This window comes from Lathyrus oleraceus, chromosome 4 (assembly GCF_024323335.1).
Source record: "Lathyrus oleraceus cultivar Zhongwan6 chromosome 4, CAAS_Psat_ZW6_1.0, whole genome shotgun sequence".
NCBI classification, from domain to species: domain Eukaryota; kingdom Viridiplantae; phylum Streptophyta; class Magnoliopsida; order Fabales; family Fabaceae; genus Lathyrus; species Lathyrus oleraceus.
Window position 1 is genome coordinate 268059462 of NC_066582.1, and position 15339 is coordinate 268074800.

Sequence of the window (15339 nt, forward strand, 5' to 3'; positions counted from 1 at the left end):
TAATATTATTAAAGTTATAATAAATACATGGATAATTTTTTTATGTACATCTCATACACCTATTTGACCATACAAAAGAATCATTTAACATATAGAATCATTTTAATTTTTTTAATTTTTTTAATTTCAAATTTTTGATGGATACATGGATAATTTTTTATGTACACCTCACTCTCCTATTTGACCATACAAAAAAATTATTTAACATTTGAAATAATTTTATTTTATTTTTAAAAATTGTTTCTTATCATTTCAACCATGTTCACAACCGAAGCCAAGAAGAATAAAAATAATATATTTTTTATAATAGTTGATACGTTGATGAAGATCAACATAAGGATGTTTATGGTGCAACAACAATGGTTTTTCGGTGACTAGAGATGGTACATGATAAAAAGTTACTACTTTGACATTCAAGTCAGTATGAGATTAGGGTGAAAATTTGAAAGTATATATGAGTCAAATTGTACTTGAGTGTGACTCATGAATACACTTATATAAGAGAAGTTGTTGTAATTGTCTCCTGGTTGTTTGACGCGGAGTGCGGGTGACATTTGAATGAAAATGGGCGACTCTAATGAAAGGATGTGTGTACTCATATGTGGCGTTCTGGTGCAGGGATCTACTTATGTGGCGATATGGTAAGTTTCTAAGGAAAATTTAGCTCATAGGGATAACAAAATATTTATGGGCTATTAGCCAGCCTAGAATAGTTTCCTTACAAGTCCTTGCTATCATCTATGAAGCGAGAATTATTGATGTAGAAATAAGTGACATTGACCCAAGAATCTGAATTATGGTAACTTTTCCCGTTGAGAATGTGTTATGTGGGAGTAGTTGGCATGGAGAACCTGCACAATAAATGCACTTCGTGAAGATGAAACGTTTCTACAACGCCAGCCCCCATGTGTCCCATGGGCATAGAGGAAGGAGATGACGCGCATAGACCCACTTGAGTTCATTTGAGTGCAATTATTGAATCGAGTTGTCATCTGAGTCATTGGATGGAACCTTATAGCTTTAAATGGATTAAGGTCGTTCATCATTATGCTTAAGTTATGTATAAAGTGGGGACCTTCATTTCATTTTCACTTTTCGCATTCTTCTTGGTTCAAGGATTTTCAAAGTAGCTTTGTTTGTTTTTTCTTCATTATTGGAGATTCCTGAATTGAGGTTGCTTTATTTAATCAATTTTTTTATTTATTTGCTTTCTCAAAGTCAGCTTCATCAACATAAGGTTTATGCTTCTTCTCCTTTTTCATTTTGAGTTTTCATCTGCGTTGGCACATGGAGAGCCCAAGAAACCTAAACGTAGAAACTCCCTTTATAGAAATTAGTGACAATATTTCTAGAAATGAACCAATAGTAGTCAATCTTGGTGATAGGGAGCCTTATCTTACTTGTATTGATATAAAACAGGTTAGGAATTTAGTTTTGGGGAAGTTAAACTAACTAACTCTACTGTCATTGATGTTAAAATTATCATGAATGAACCTAATATGAAAATGTTTGTTAGGGGTCTGGAGTTTCAATTCAAACATAAATTTAGTGTTGAGGAAGTGAAATGGTGGTTGGAGGAACTTGCCAAGTGTATGACTCAAGGTCATCATGTTTTTATCTTTGGACAATAACGGAACTATGATGAAAAATGTGTCTTTAATGAATTTGGAGTTTCCCACCAATATTGAAGATACTTTGTGGGACGACGATGAAATATTGGGTACTCGGTCCTTCTATAACTTTGAGGTCAAGTTAGACATTATGTGTCGGGATATGGGGTTGTCCTTAGTTTGGAAGGTGATTGTCCCCGATAATGACATCTGAATATGTAGTCAATTTGAGGTATATGGCCTCCATACATATGAATTTGTGTTTTCTTGGATGTGAGTTACCCCACCTTTTAATGATTTCGAGATTGAGGTTCTTAACCATCTGGAGATTTCCAATTCTTAATTGAATATGGTAAGTTAGGCATATGTAAAATCTTTCTCGTGCTAGTGTGAGTACAAGAAGAACTCTCGTACGATGGCCATGTTCTTCCAATTGGTCCATGTTCTAAGGAAGTTAGCTTACACCCTTGCCACCCTCGAGGATTGGTCTCCTTAAATTAGGGTCTTACATTTTTTGAAGTGTACATGGATTCTTTTAATAATTTTAATGATAAATTCTTCTTTGGTGTGCCCCTCAATAATAACACACATGAAACACTCTATGATATCCCAAAAGGGGCATTTGAGGGTGAGGGGGATAAATAACGTGACTTAAAAAGACATGGAGATAGCTTGGAGGTTGTTGTCTCTAAATATCCCTTCAAGGCGCGGATGAGCAGTGAAGAGGAAATTGGATGCTTTACTGACCAGTCAAAATGTGAGTAGAAGTGCTCCAAGTTGGTGGTCTTAGAGTCATTTTACAAACGTTTCTAGAACATACATATACAAGGAAGTAGACCTCTCTGTTGAGAAATTGAGATTAAATAAGAGACTTGTAGAGTTTCTATATGAATTTAAGTGTGATGAGGATGTTGACCCAGAGGGTGGTGCCCCCCAAAAAAAGAAACTTAAATAAATTGAAACTCGTTTATTGATTGAACTGGCTACTGAAGCGCTGAGAAAAGAAATCTTTGGTGAGGAGTGATTTTGTTGTCCTCCCTTGTCATTTTACTATTTTCCTATTAAGGTGTCATTATTTTTGTATTCTTATGTTTTGTTTCTTTTGTAAATGCTATGAGTATATTGGCTAGGATAATGATGAAGATGAAAGGGGGGAAAGGCCATCATTCCCCGATTGTCATTTTGGCTTCATCGTTTGAGGACTTCGTAAAATATTTCATGGACATCAATGATGTCATGAAGGAAAAATAGACATCATGGAGGAAAAATTTGCAAATATGAGGGAATGGGTTCTCCCTGCAAAGGTTACTAAGTTAAAAGGGGTTCTCCCACCCACTAAAGGTACCTCTGTAATGAAACACAGAGATATTAACTCCAAGAAAATGAAGAAGAAATATATGGCAATAGGTCATGATAAGAAGAATCATACACAAGAAAGGTTGGTGCTCAGAAATAACGATTTTCGTACTCTCCCCACAAAAACTACTTATGCTTACTCGTTCTCCTTCAAGTTTCTAGTCGTCTTTGTCACCCATTCCCCTAGGACCGTGAAGGATTATCAAAACCCTGTTGTTGAGAGATACTCTATTTATCTTAGCATCTATGAGGATTTGTGATAAGAGTGGCGTGTTGAAGAAGTGGTTGAAGATCTTCAATTCATAGAATGTGAATGTTTGATGACCTGACCAAGGCCCTAGAGAGAGAGGTGAAATTGAATCAATATCCTAAGGTGGCTAATAAACCTAACCAAGAGTTTTGACCGGGGCCAAATTGATGGGAAAATGTGATTAAAACAAGCAGTGTAAAAAAAATCCCTTAATTTGATCCTTAAGAATGAACATGATCAATGATACAATGGTTATCTCTTGTGGAGATTAACCGCTAATGCAGAATCTAGAGAACGATAACGAGCGTTGAAGAAACAATAACACCTCTATTATATCCCCATGAACATAGTATTTTCAATCTTAGTTCTAGTTGTTCTAAATGGAGACTTTGAGAGAGAGAGAGAGAGAGAGAGAGAGAGAGAATGAGAGAATATGGATAGATTTTTGCAAACCGATTTTTTTCATGTGTAAATACTTCAGCACAATGGTTTTATTTATAGAACCACTTATGTGGATTGCAAGCTGAACAATACCACTTAACCACATCATACCTTACGGTGTACCATATTCCACTTAATTCCTTTGTACCTTACGGTGTTCTATATTCTACTTAAGTGCAATGTATGTTACATTGTTCCATATTTCACTTAAGTACGCCATACCTTATGATGTATCACATTTCTCTATTTAACGCTAGTGCATGCAAGACCTCACAATCGAATAAACTTCACCTCTTCATTTTATCTCTCATCAATTTGTCCTTATGTGTATAACCCTATAGAATCTCATGACATTGACAGTTATACTAAATCACACATTTAATATAATAAATTGTGAATAGTATCTAGCAACACATCACTTCTACCTTAGTTACAAATAATATGATGAAACATTTATATGATAATGTTTATGTATACAATTACCCTTTTGATCTCATGTCTATATTAAACACAATGCATCAAATATGTCATCCTTGTCCAATTCAATATTGGGACCTTAGACATTTATCATGTTGTGCATGATGAAAAATTCCATCTAGATCATTCATGTCCCTTAACATGATTTTTGGAGTATCCATCGAGTATCTTTATAGTTATGTTATTATGTACAAAATTTGAACGACAATAAAGTACTCAGCTTCACATCTAGACTCTATAGCAGTTTTAGGTCAAAATGTGGTATACAACATTATCACATTGAGAATAACTTATGACACTTGCATAACAGTCTATGTAGTATTCTTATGGTTGGTCAAGACAATAGAAATATTGTTCCTAATATATATACCTATGTGAATACTTGATAACTCTTTATCCATGATATGTGAGATATGATCATTAATATATTCATTTAATAGTCTCAATACTTTAATGTTATCACATTTCACAATAAAGTTCAACTACATATACTTTAATAATGGTGTACATATGTTTAATAGGGTCTCACGATTAAGTCGCACTTAATGCTTTATCAAACTGATTAGCCATTCTAGGAGTTTTATTACTTCGAAAAAACAAACATAATAAAGAAATGTCTTATTATTAATAGATACTTTGATACAAGCAACAATTTAAATAAAATTATTGGCCTCTAGAGTTTACACTAACACAAACTAGATGAAGATGTAAATATATTTGGGTCCCATTCAAAGTTAAAGCAGAATATGGACTCACTTGATAAGATTGTGGTCATTTAGTGCAAATCTATTAGTGATATAGAGGTTTCCCTCAAGGAAGCTTTGACTTCTAAGAAGAATGCCCTCAAACATGCCCTTCATGCTTTTACTAACAAGGAGACCACAATCAAAGAGGATTTGGTCTGCAAAGAGATTGCTTTAACTATGGCAGAGTTAAAAAAGACACTTGTAGATAAGAATCTAAGTGAACTTCTTAATGATAATCTAGTCAATATCCAAAAATATTTTGACAAAGAGTCAGGGGCAGATATAGCGTATATACCTTGAAGCCAAAATTTTGAGGGAGAGGTTCAAGTACGACCAGAGAATCGTGGACATTAAGATTGTCCCCGTGGCGCCTGAGTTTTAGCTCTTTATTGTTTTTCATTTTGTAGATTTGATGCTTTATAAATTGGCCTCTGTTTTTGACATCTATTAAATGATATTTAAGTTTCTTTTCCTTTTAATGGAGCATCTCGAGTGTATAAGCTATTTTTCACATGCTAGTTTGGACTCAGTACACTCCTTCCTAATTGGGTGTTAGTTTCCCTTCCATGACATTCTTCCTGTTGTTGTCGGATTTGCGAAGGACAAGATCGTCGTGGTGGAATTCCAAGGGTTTTATCTTCTTGTTGTATTTGGTTGTCGTAGCTTGCTTGAATACGACATTCGTGAGGGCTGAAAATATATATTTTTATTTAGAAAATTTAGCTCTTCATAAATTGCTTGTGAGTTTTCCTCATCGTAGAAGGGATGAGTTATTCATCGTATCTACTTTGGATTAGATGTATTACAAGACTTCGATTTGTGTGGCGATTTCAACATGGATATTTTTCTAGCTCTCTTCCACGCGAATAAGTTGAAGATATTAAGCAAGATTTGTGTTCCTGCTATAAGGAACGGGAGTGTTTGGAGAAGTCTCATGGATAAGGAATTAGAACATGAAGTTAAGGAGCTGAGGTGTATGGCATAGGGAAAGTAACGTGCAATGGAGGAAACTAGACATGTGATGGAGGAAAGAGAATTTTTTTGAGCAAGTGATTTGATCAATGGTTCTAGCTTGGAGCAAAGGTTGAGGAACTGGTGATTGATGCAAATGATTTGTTGTTGAAGATTGTGATTCTTGCTGGATAGGAAGATTATCGCTCATTAGAGAAAGAACCAGTGGCGGAGCCAGATAAAAAAATTTGGGATGACCGCTAACGTAAAATAAAGATTATAAATAAAATGTAAATAGTATTTTAAATAAAATATTAAAGTTAAAATAAATACAAAGTTAATTACTAAAAATTTAAATTACATGACTTAAAACTACCTTAAAGTAATGCTTTACGCGTTTCGAGTGACTTGAAATCGTCAATAATTGACTCCGAACTAATGCTTGCACTAATCTCCCTTTCAATATATATTGTCATGCTATCTCCAAGAAATTCATCATCCATCTTATTTCTCAACTTAGTCTTAATAACTTTCATTACTGAAAAAGACCTCTCAGTTGTGGCCGTAGAAACGGGAAGAGTCATGATAAGCCGAAGTAGTCTATCAATCAAGAAGTAAGTTTCAGCTTGTCCAGATGCAACCAAACATGAACATAGTTCTTGAATAGTTGATAAATTATTCAAGTTTGATGCTTGACGAGCAACAAATAGAGAATGTTGGAGTTGAAATTGCAAATTATTCTTCTCTTGATCACTAAAATCCATAGGATAATATTTTTCAACTAAAGAACAAATAGTATCAATGCTAAAAGCTTTATATCCATCCTTAGGAGATAAAGAACAAGAAAAAGTTAACAAATCCATTGCCTGCTCACTGAATCTGCTATTCAACTCTTGTAACTGTTTGTCAATGGTAGTGAAAAAGATTTCAACTTTAAAGTAATGTTGAATTGTGACTTGATTCTCTTCAAGACGGGAGCGTCCAAATCTTGTTGTTGAATGAACATCATTAAGATCAGGAATCTCAATACCATGCTTTTCACAAAAAGATACCACTTTAGTAAACAATATATCCTAACCATTTTCTCTCAAACCTTAAATAAGATGTTTTGTTGAACGAACCAAGTTCATAGCATTAACTACATCTTGATTTTTTTTTTGTAAGGCTTGACAAAGCATATCTGTTATTCCCATGATTTCTTTCATCAAGTGCAAAATAAATATAAAATCAAATGCCTTCAAGTAATTGTAACAACTATCTGCATCCCCACGTGTAGCATATTTCCCTCTATCTTTTGCAATTTTTTTTAAAACTAAACAAGTTGCTTCATACATGTTTATCAAGCTAGAAATTGAATCTTAATGTGATCCCCAACGAGTATCTCCAGCTCGTTTCAATGTACCAACTTGATTTGCACCTTTACCAGTTACAATCTCATCAATCTCTAACAAATAAGCAATTTCTTCTAATTGGGCAGCTTGTAACTCATCATGACGCTTTGTAGAAGAACAAACAACATTCACAACAAATATCAGCTTCTCAAAAAATTTATGAACATGTTTGACTTCTCTTGATGATGTAACTAATGCAAGTTGCAATCGATGAGCAAAACAATGAACATAGTATGCATAAGGACAGTCCTTCATAAAGAGGGCTTGTAAACCATTCAATTCTCCTCTCATATTGCTAGCAGCATCATACCCTTGGCCACTAATGTTAGAAACATCAAGGTTATGTTGAGAAAGTATATCACATATTGTTTCCTTAAGAGTTAAAGATGTGGTGTCTTTAACATGTGCGACATCAAAAAATCTCTCTTGTATTAAACCAACTTTATCAACAAATCTTAATACAAGAGCCATTTGTTCCTTTTTTGACTCATCACGACTTCCTTAAGAGTTAAAGATGTGGTGTCTTTAACATGTGCCACATCAAAAAATCTCTCTTGTATTAAACCAACTTTATCAACAAATCTTAATACAAGAGCCATTTGTTCCTTTTTTGACTCATCACGAGCTTCATCAACAACGATACAAAATTTGGAATCACCAATTTCCTCACGAATACTCTTTTTCACCCTACTAGAAAGAATTTGCAAGAGCTCTTTTTGAATTTGATGTGAAGTATACTTACAATTTTGTGGAGCATTTTCCAACACAACTTTTGCAACTTCATCATTGTAGGATGCTAAAAGTTTCAATAACTCAAGAAAGTTACCTTGATTTCTTGATTTGCTACTTTCGTCGTGACCCCTAAAAGCACAAGCTTGTAGTGTTAACCAACGAACAGTGTCAATTGAAGTCTTGAGTCGTAACCGATTATTCATTCTTTGACTTGAACTTTGCACTTGAATAACATCTCTAATATGATCATCTTGATTCAACAAGTCTTGACAAGCTTTCATTGCATTGTTCTGTGGTGAGCAAGGATCCTTCCCTATGTGTTTAAGAAAGGAATAATGTTTTCCATTCCTAACTTTCTTCGAATTTCTAAAATCCATAGAAATAAAGACAAGTGATCCGGGACGTCCACTTAGTTTTTTGCTAAAAAGGTAACATGGTAAGCAAGATGTGGCATCTTCAGATGGTGAATATTCTAACCATGATGGAAATATGCTAAACCAAGTATGTTGAAACCTTCTCGGATGATCCCGTTACCGGACAAAGGATAGTTTTCTAAATGAAATTGATATGGACCCCATTTTAGATAAGCTCTTCGTATTGCATCCACTTGATTTGGTGGATATTGCCAAATCGGAGGACGCTTTCCAGGATCGCGTTCCAAAGAATTTTCAAAACCATGATGCTCTTCAATTGTTGGATTCTCAAAAATTGTTTCAGATTCGGATGTCGGGATTATAATTTCTTCATCTCTCTCTTCTCTTTCAATTTCACATGCTTTCCTTTTGAAAAAAGAATCAATTTTCCTATTATTCATCTTTACTCTTCCTATAATATCATATCAGATCTGAAAATCAATTTAGAGAACATAAAAATTAAAAGAGAAAAAAATTAATAAACTTAATTAATCAACTTTAATCCGTTTTCAAATACCGGTAACTTCACTATTAGAAATTAGCAGCAACAATGATTAAATAAACCTTATTACAGTGTATAACTATATTTATAAATTACAGTGTTATGAATTGACTTAATAAACCTCATATAGATTATTTTAACACATCAAGAAAGAAGAACCCTAAAAATCTCAAAAACACAAATCAAACAATCACTTTAATTTGTTACTTTTTATAAAAGAAGAATGAATAAAGTTTTTTACCTGTTAGATGCCGATCACTTTAATCTGTTCTGATTCCAGTGTCGGTAGCAAACCCATATGAAAAAGAAAGGAAAGGTATGAGCTTTTTACCTTATCTTATCTCTATTTTAATCTAACTTTGAGTGAAAAAGAAAAAATAAAAAGTAATTTTAATTTAAAATAAGGATATTTTAATAATTTAATATATATGAATTAAAAAAAATAAAAAACTGAGGGGTCAATTCCGCGCCACTGGAAAGAACTATTTCAGTATTATCTTGAAGAATGTTCACACTTGTAATTTTCTAATCACAAGTTGACTCTGAACCGACCTTCTGAACCGTCCTTCAGTGAAATAGCATAAAGAAATTACTATTACTCATAGTTATAAAGAAAAACAGTGGTGGTGATGCAATTAAGAAAGAACTATTTTTTATTTAAATGTCTCTATTCTTTATTTAAATAGAGAATAGTTAATATATTAGTGTCACTATTATGTATATAAATAGAGACTAGTTAACATGTTGATAAAGATCACCGTGAAAATGCTTCCCATGCAGTGACAATAATTCTCTGGTACTCGAAGAGGGTAAAAGAAAAGATTAGCACTCTAAAGATACTATGAGATTAATGTAAAACTTTATAAGTATCAGTTAAATTATATATAATCTGACTTATATTGTAACTTGTTTGACGTGGAGTGTGAATAGTCGTAGGAGGAAGACTAATGACTTTATTAGAATGAATGGCGTATGTCGTTGTGGTGAGTAGAGGTGATTGTGGTGCGATTTAAATGATTTTGATTTTAAAAACCATCTGAATCGTAAGAGAAAAAAAATATATGGTCCGGTTTGATTCGGTTAATTTTTAAAAATAAAATTGAACCAAATCAATGTGGTTTGAGTTGGTTCGATTGGTTCAGTTTTTACAAAATAAATTATTGAATCATACATTACACCTACAGAGAACAAGATAACTTTGTATTTAATTATTCATACATTACCAAATAATATCAAAACTCATCCTATTTAGACAAATTTTTCATATAATATACAAAAATAAGATCAAACAAAATTGGAATAAGAAACATATCATAATAATATAAAATAATATAAAAAATATTATAATAAAAAAAAAATGGAGGAGAGAAGATATTAGAAAAGATAAAAAAGAAAGAATATTATATATGCGAGATTAGAGAAGAAAAGTATGATAAAAATATAATTGAAAGAAAAAACAATAATATAAAAATGAGAAGATAAAAAATAAAGAACATAAGAGAAGAGATGTTATAGGAGAAGATGTGAGATGTGCATGACAAAGAAGATAAAAAAATTCGCTATACTACTATAAAAGAATTAAGAATGTTGAAACTAAAACTAATTGTGACTAAGAGAATATTTGGAAGGCTAAGATATAATATCTTCGAGGTATAATATCTTTGAAGTTTTGAATTGAATGTAAAGTAAGTGAAATTTGAATTGTAATAATAAGGTTTGGTTTAGTTTGATTTTCAAAATACATATCAATCATGTATATTTTGAAAATCGATTTTGTTAAAAAATGACTCTATCACATATGAACAAAATTCGGTTTTTTTACAATTTTGATTTGATTTAGTTTACGATTTTCTATTAAATTAGGATGAACTTTTGAATGAAAATGAATCTATGCTAAATGGCCGGTCTTTATGGACAGTTGACCAACCCAAAACACCAATAAAATTTGAAAATTTAGATTTTATTTATGTATTTTAAAATGAATGGTACATAGTGATTTGATATAAAAAGGAAATCTTCCTTCTATTGTTAAAAAAAAATAGGACACATTATAGCTTTCTAATTTTAGTTTTATCTATTATTAAAAAATAAACAATATTAAGTACGATTAATGAAAAACATTATAACTTTTCAATTGTATTAACCACTCACGAGAAACTGCAAGAAAGAACTAGAAGAAAAAAAGGAAGCTGCAAAACAAGTACTCGTACAGAAGAAACATAAAAAAGAGAAGAATAAACTGTTGAAAATGGTGAAATGAAAAATAGGGGCATAAGCTTAATTATTTAATCAATAAGTTCCATTTCATTGCATACCTCCAGATTGAATGAAGGAAATGGATTGAGATACAAAAAAGTTCTCCATTATATTCTATAATACTCAAATCCAAACAATAGAATGTGTTTTCATACCATTCAAAGAACAATTATGCGCGACGCAGTCTGATGCGCAAATGCGCAAACACGGAAGCCTTTGTTACATTCTAAACTCCGAAACAAAAACTTGAAAAGATTAATTCTTTCACCAAACATAAGTGCACAGAACAATCATCTGCGAATTGAACAAAGTGCTACAAGTGCTGTAAGTGCACAGAACATTCATCTGTGAATTGAACAAAGTGCTTCTGGAAGCTAAGGATCACAAGACATTAGATAATATAACAAGATGGGAATGGAAATCATAGCTTATTCAGCAACATGGTGATAGATAAACCCTCATCATCAGCCATTTTTCCATGTTTCCGAGATTGGGAATATAAGTTATTATACCTCTAGTCAAAGTCGTCGATCCAATCGCCGTATATCCTACTGATTTTATCTGGACCTTTCCACTTATGATGAGCTCTCTGTCCTGGCTGCTGACTCACAATGGAAGGCCTCTGTGAAGGGACTCCAATATGATAAACATCTGAATGACCTATAGGTGGAGTTGATGCAACCACATTATCAGCCTGATTTTTTGATGATACTCCCTGTTTTGAGTCGGACGCAACAACAGAAACACCGTCTCTGCTTTCTCCTTCCATAAGCCCACCTCCATATCTGTGTAACTCTGCGGTCACAGTATCAAAGTCAATTTTATATAAAATAAAAATAGCTTATAAGTCATTCTTATAGATAATCAATTTAAGCCAATAAATCACTCATGTATCAATCGAGTGTAATGTTTACATTCATGTTTGGATTGATGGTAAGATTTAGCAGATTCTTAGTGACTCACAGCGATTTTGGCAAAAGCTACCCTTTAGAATTCAGCAAAGCACTGCTATGGACGCTATTTGACATGACAACACTATGTACTAAATAACATCGCGGAGCAATAGCGATTTGTTAAAATTCTGCCACATGATCGAGGTGGTAGCACCGCTATAGGCACCATTTGACAACACATACTAGATCTAACCCATCACTCATGAAACTATTATTTTCTCATCTATTCAGAAAATGAAGCACACAAGGCATATGAAAAGTATTCGCAACTAAGGAAAGTTAACTCTCTCTAAAGTGCACAATACTTGGAAATTATAACAGAATCAACTCAAGTTGTAAATTTAGTGATAAAACAATCTCACATCAATACCCAAAAATTGTATTCAAATGGTAAGTAAACATTGACACAACTCCAAAGTACTAATTATTCACAATTTTCCAATTCTAGTAGCAACCCTTTATAATCTATCTATCTATCTATCTACATAAGAAATTCATCAAAATGAATCATACCTGTAGCACCATGAGCAAAATGGCATTTGTTACCAAAGGGGCAATACCCAGTCATTTCCCACTTATTGCAAATCCTAGTTTTCCAATTCGAAGGCTTCAAATTTGTTCCATTTCCAGCCGCTGCAGCACCAGCCGCAACAACAACAACACCACTAGCACTACCACCACCACCACCACCGCCACCACCACCACCACCACTACCAGTACTACCTCCACCACCACCTCCATAACCACCAGGACCTAAACTTATAGCAACACTTTCGCGATTCTTGGATTGCTCGTCATGAAGAAACGTGCAACTATCTCCATAAGGACAACCTTCCTCGGTATAAAACTTCTTACAATGCCTACCCTTATAAGACCTATTATTCATACTCTCCCCTACAAAAGTACTCGACCCAACCGTCGGAATCTGAAACTCCTCCCTCGGCTGCTCAAGCACGTTCCTCTCTTCCTCATGTGCCGCCACAATTTCCTGCCAATTCGCCGGCGGCCGACGGAGCTCTTCAACACTGTGAGCGAAATTACAGTTCGTTATGTAAGGACAAGTCCCCACACGAAACTTGCAGCAGAGCTTCGTCTTGAAAAACATCTTCCCAATTGCTTTCGCTCGATTGGATCCGCCGCCGCCGCCATTTCCTCCGTCTTGCGAACTGCTTCTCGATTTCTTATTCGGCGGCTCGCTTCCCGAACGCTGTTGTCTCTCGCAATTGGAGTTCGAAGACGGAGTGGTTTCGCCGGCTTCGTTTCCGTTCCAGTATCGGTACTCATCTTCCGTCGCCCAATCTGCTTGGTCACTCGACCAGCTATCAGTGCCGCCTCCGCCTCCGCCGGTGATGATTTGAACGACGTTGCCGTCTCGGTTGTAATCCATTATTACAAAACCCTAACTGTGAGTGTTGGAAAAAATAACTAAAACTACATAGGAGTGTCCGAACAAGAACACGAACACGTGTTAAGTAAGATTAGGAAAATAGAAATTAAAATAAAAAAAAAAACAAAAAAAAAACAAGTTTGAAACGGTTTTAGTGAGGAGAAAGAACATGTGTTGGGTGGAAAAGAGAAGATAGATTTGTGTAAAAAAAATAAAATATTCAATAGTTTAGGTAAGAAAATGCGTTAAAGGTGGGTTTAATTTAAAGACGGAAAGGATCTAGAGATGAGTTACAAGATTTCGTTTGTCTTTGTAAGAAACCATAGGAAGTGGTGTAATGGAACTAAGGATTATATATATATATATATATATATATATATATATATATATATATATATATATTATTGTAATGCATCTTTATCTATTTTTTATTTTGAAAAGGGGATAGAAGTATATTCTCAGAGGGAGTAGAGCATACTCTATACTTAATTGATGGGAAGTTTAATTACTCCAAAAATATACGTGTTATTTCTTTTACCACCTTTTCTGAGAGATGTGTTGTCATCATAAAGAATGGGAGAATATGGAATATTGTTTTGCAGTTAAACATGTTTTTGATGATGACAACTATTAAATATGTTAAAGATGCAATCAAATCAATAGAACTTGATGAGTTGGATTCTCTGATGATGACACCTAAAAGGAATATAACTGAAGTCTCATCTCAAATAAAGATCAAGCAAGTGTCTACAAGATGGAAGTATCTGACAAAAGCTGAAGTATGTGAAAGTCTGCCTAAATGTGTTTGAGTGAATATACATTATAAATGCATTAAGGTTTTCTCGTAAAGTATGTGGATAATCACACACACACACTAAAACATTTTTTAAACCTTATTTTTCTCAAGAAAATACTTTCAAAAATACTTTGAAATCATGTCTGATAAGTTGGTAGCTATCAAAATAGCTTTAGACAAAATCTTGTATGTGCCAATTGATTGACACCTTATCCCAATCGATTGGGAGAGTTCAAAAATGTGTCTTAAGCGAGTAGGACATCATATTAATGATAAGTAGCATCCATATATATTTTCTTACCTCTTTTAACTTATTAATCGATTAGTTTGAGGGAAACAATCGATTGGAGCATGTTATCAATCGATTAGCAAGTCATAAATGATCCCAAAACTTTTCCTTTTTTGTGCCAACCTGTAGCCTATAAATAGAGGTCAATTCCCACATATTTTCATATCCACCAACATGAGAATCTCATAGCTCACTCCTCTCTCTCTCTCTCTCTAAAATATTTATTTTACTTTCTCTCACTAAAGTTTAGTTGTAGCGCTTTCGAGAAAGTCGTTTTGCAAGTGAGAGGGTTGTACTTCTGGAATGGTAGATTTGTAAGTTCACTAAGGAAGTTTTGTTTTAACCTTGGTTGAACAATTCATACATTTAAAAATTGTTTATTTTTGGTTCAATGCTTATCCTATAAAAATATTGGTTTCAGGGAATTTATTTGTTAAGTCACCTAATTAGGTTTGAAGACTCAGCCTGTGAAAAAGTCTTCATAGGTTTGAGAAATCACAATGTTAAAATCGCACAGGTTCCTTGTTAGTCGGGTATAAAACCAAGGTTCGATTCAAGATTAGACTGATATTAAAAGCTTGGTAAGGTTTGAGTTAAGCCCGTGTTAAAAGCTCACCCAGGTTCAGGATTAGCCCGTGATAAAATCTTGGTTTGAAGCTTGAAGACTAACTGCTCAAGTTTCTTGTGGAAAGGAGACTAGCCGCTTTGATCCATAGTTTAGAAGGAAGACTCGTCGCTTCTCTCTGTGTTTGTTGTTTGGTTGGAAGTTAACCATAAACTTCATTTTTA

General features: G+C 33.7%; 1 protein-coding gene across 1 annotated transcript; it reads right to left on the reverse strand.

Annotated features, from left to right (window-relative positions):
- Positions 1-11126: 11126 nt before the first annotated feature.
- On the reverse strand, positions 11127-13775 carry LOC127075021 (zinc finger CCCH domain-containing protein 12). Its single transcript, XM_051016458.1, has 2 exons — positions 12592-13775; positions 11127-11920 (listed from the first exon to the last, which is right to left on the reverse strand). The coding sequence occupies exons 1-2, from the start codon at positions 13463-13465 to the stop codon at positions 11640-11642; spliced, it is 1155 nt and encodes a 384-aa protein (XP_050872415.1). The 5' UTR covers positions 13466-13775; the 3' UTR covers positions 11127-11639.
- Between the last annotated feature and the right edge of the window lie 1564 nt (positions 13776-15339).

Coding starts and splice junctions, on each gene's coding strand:
- LOC127075021 (XM_051016458.1), bottom strand. CDS start 13,465: ATGGATTACAACCGAGACGGCAACGTCGTTCAAATCATCACCGGCGGA. Junction 11,921..12,591: donor TTTTGCTCATGGTGCTACAG/GTATGATTCATT, acceptor CTGTGACCGCAG/AGTTACACAGATATGGAGGT.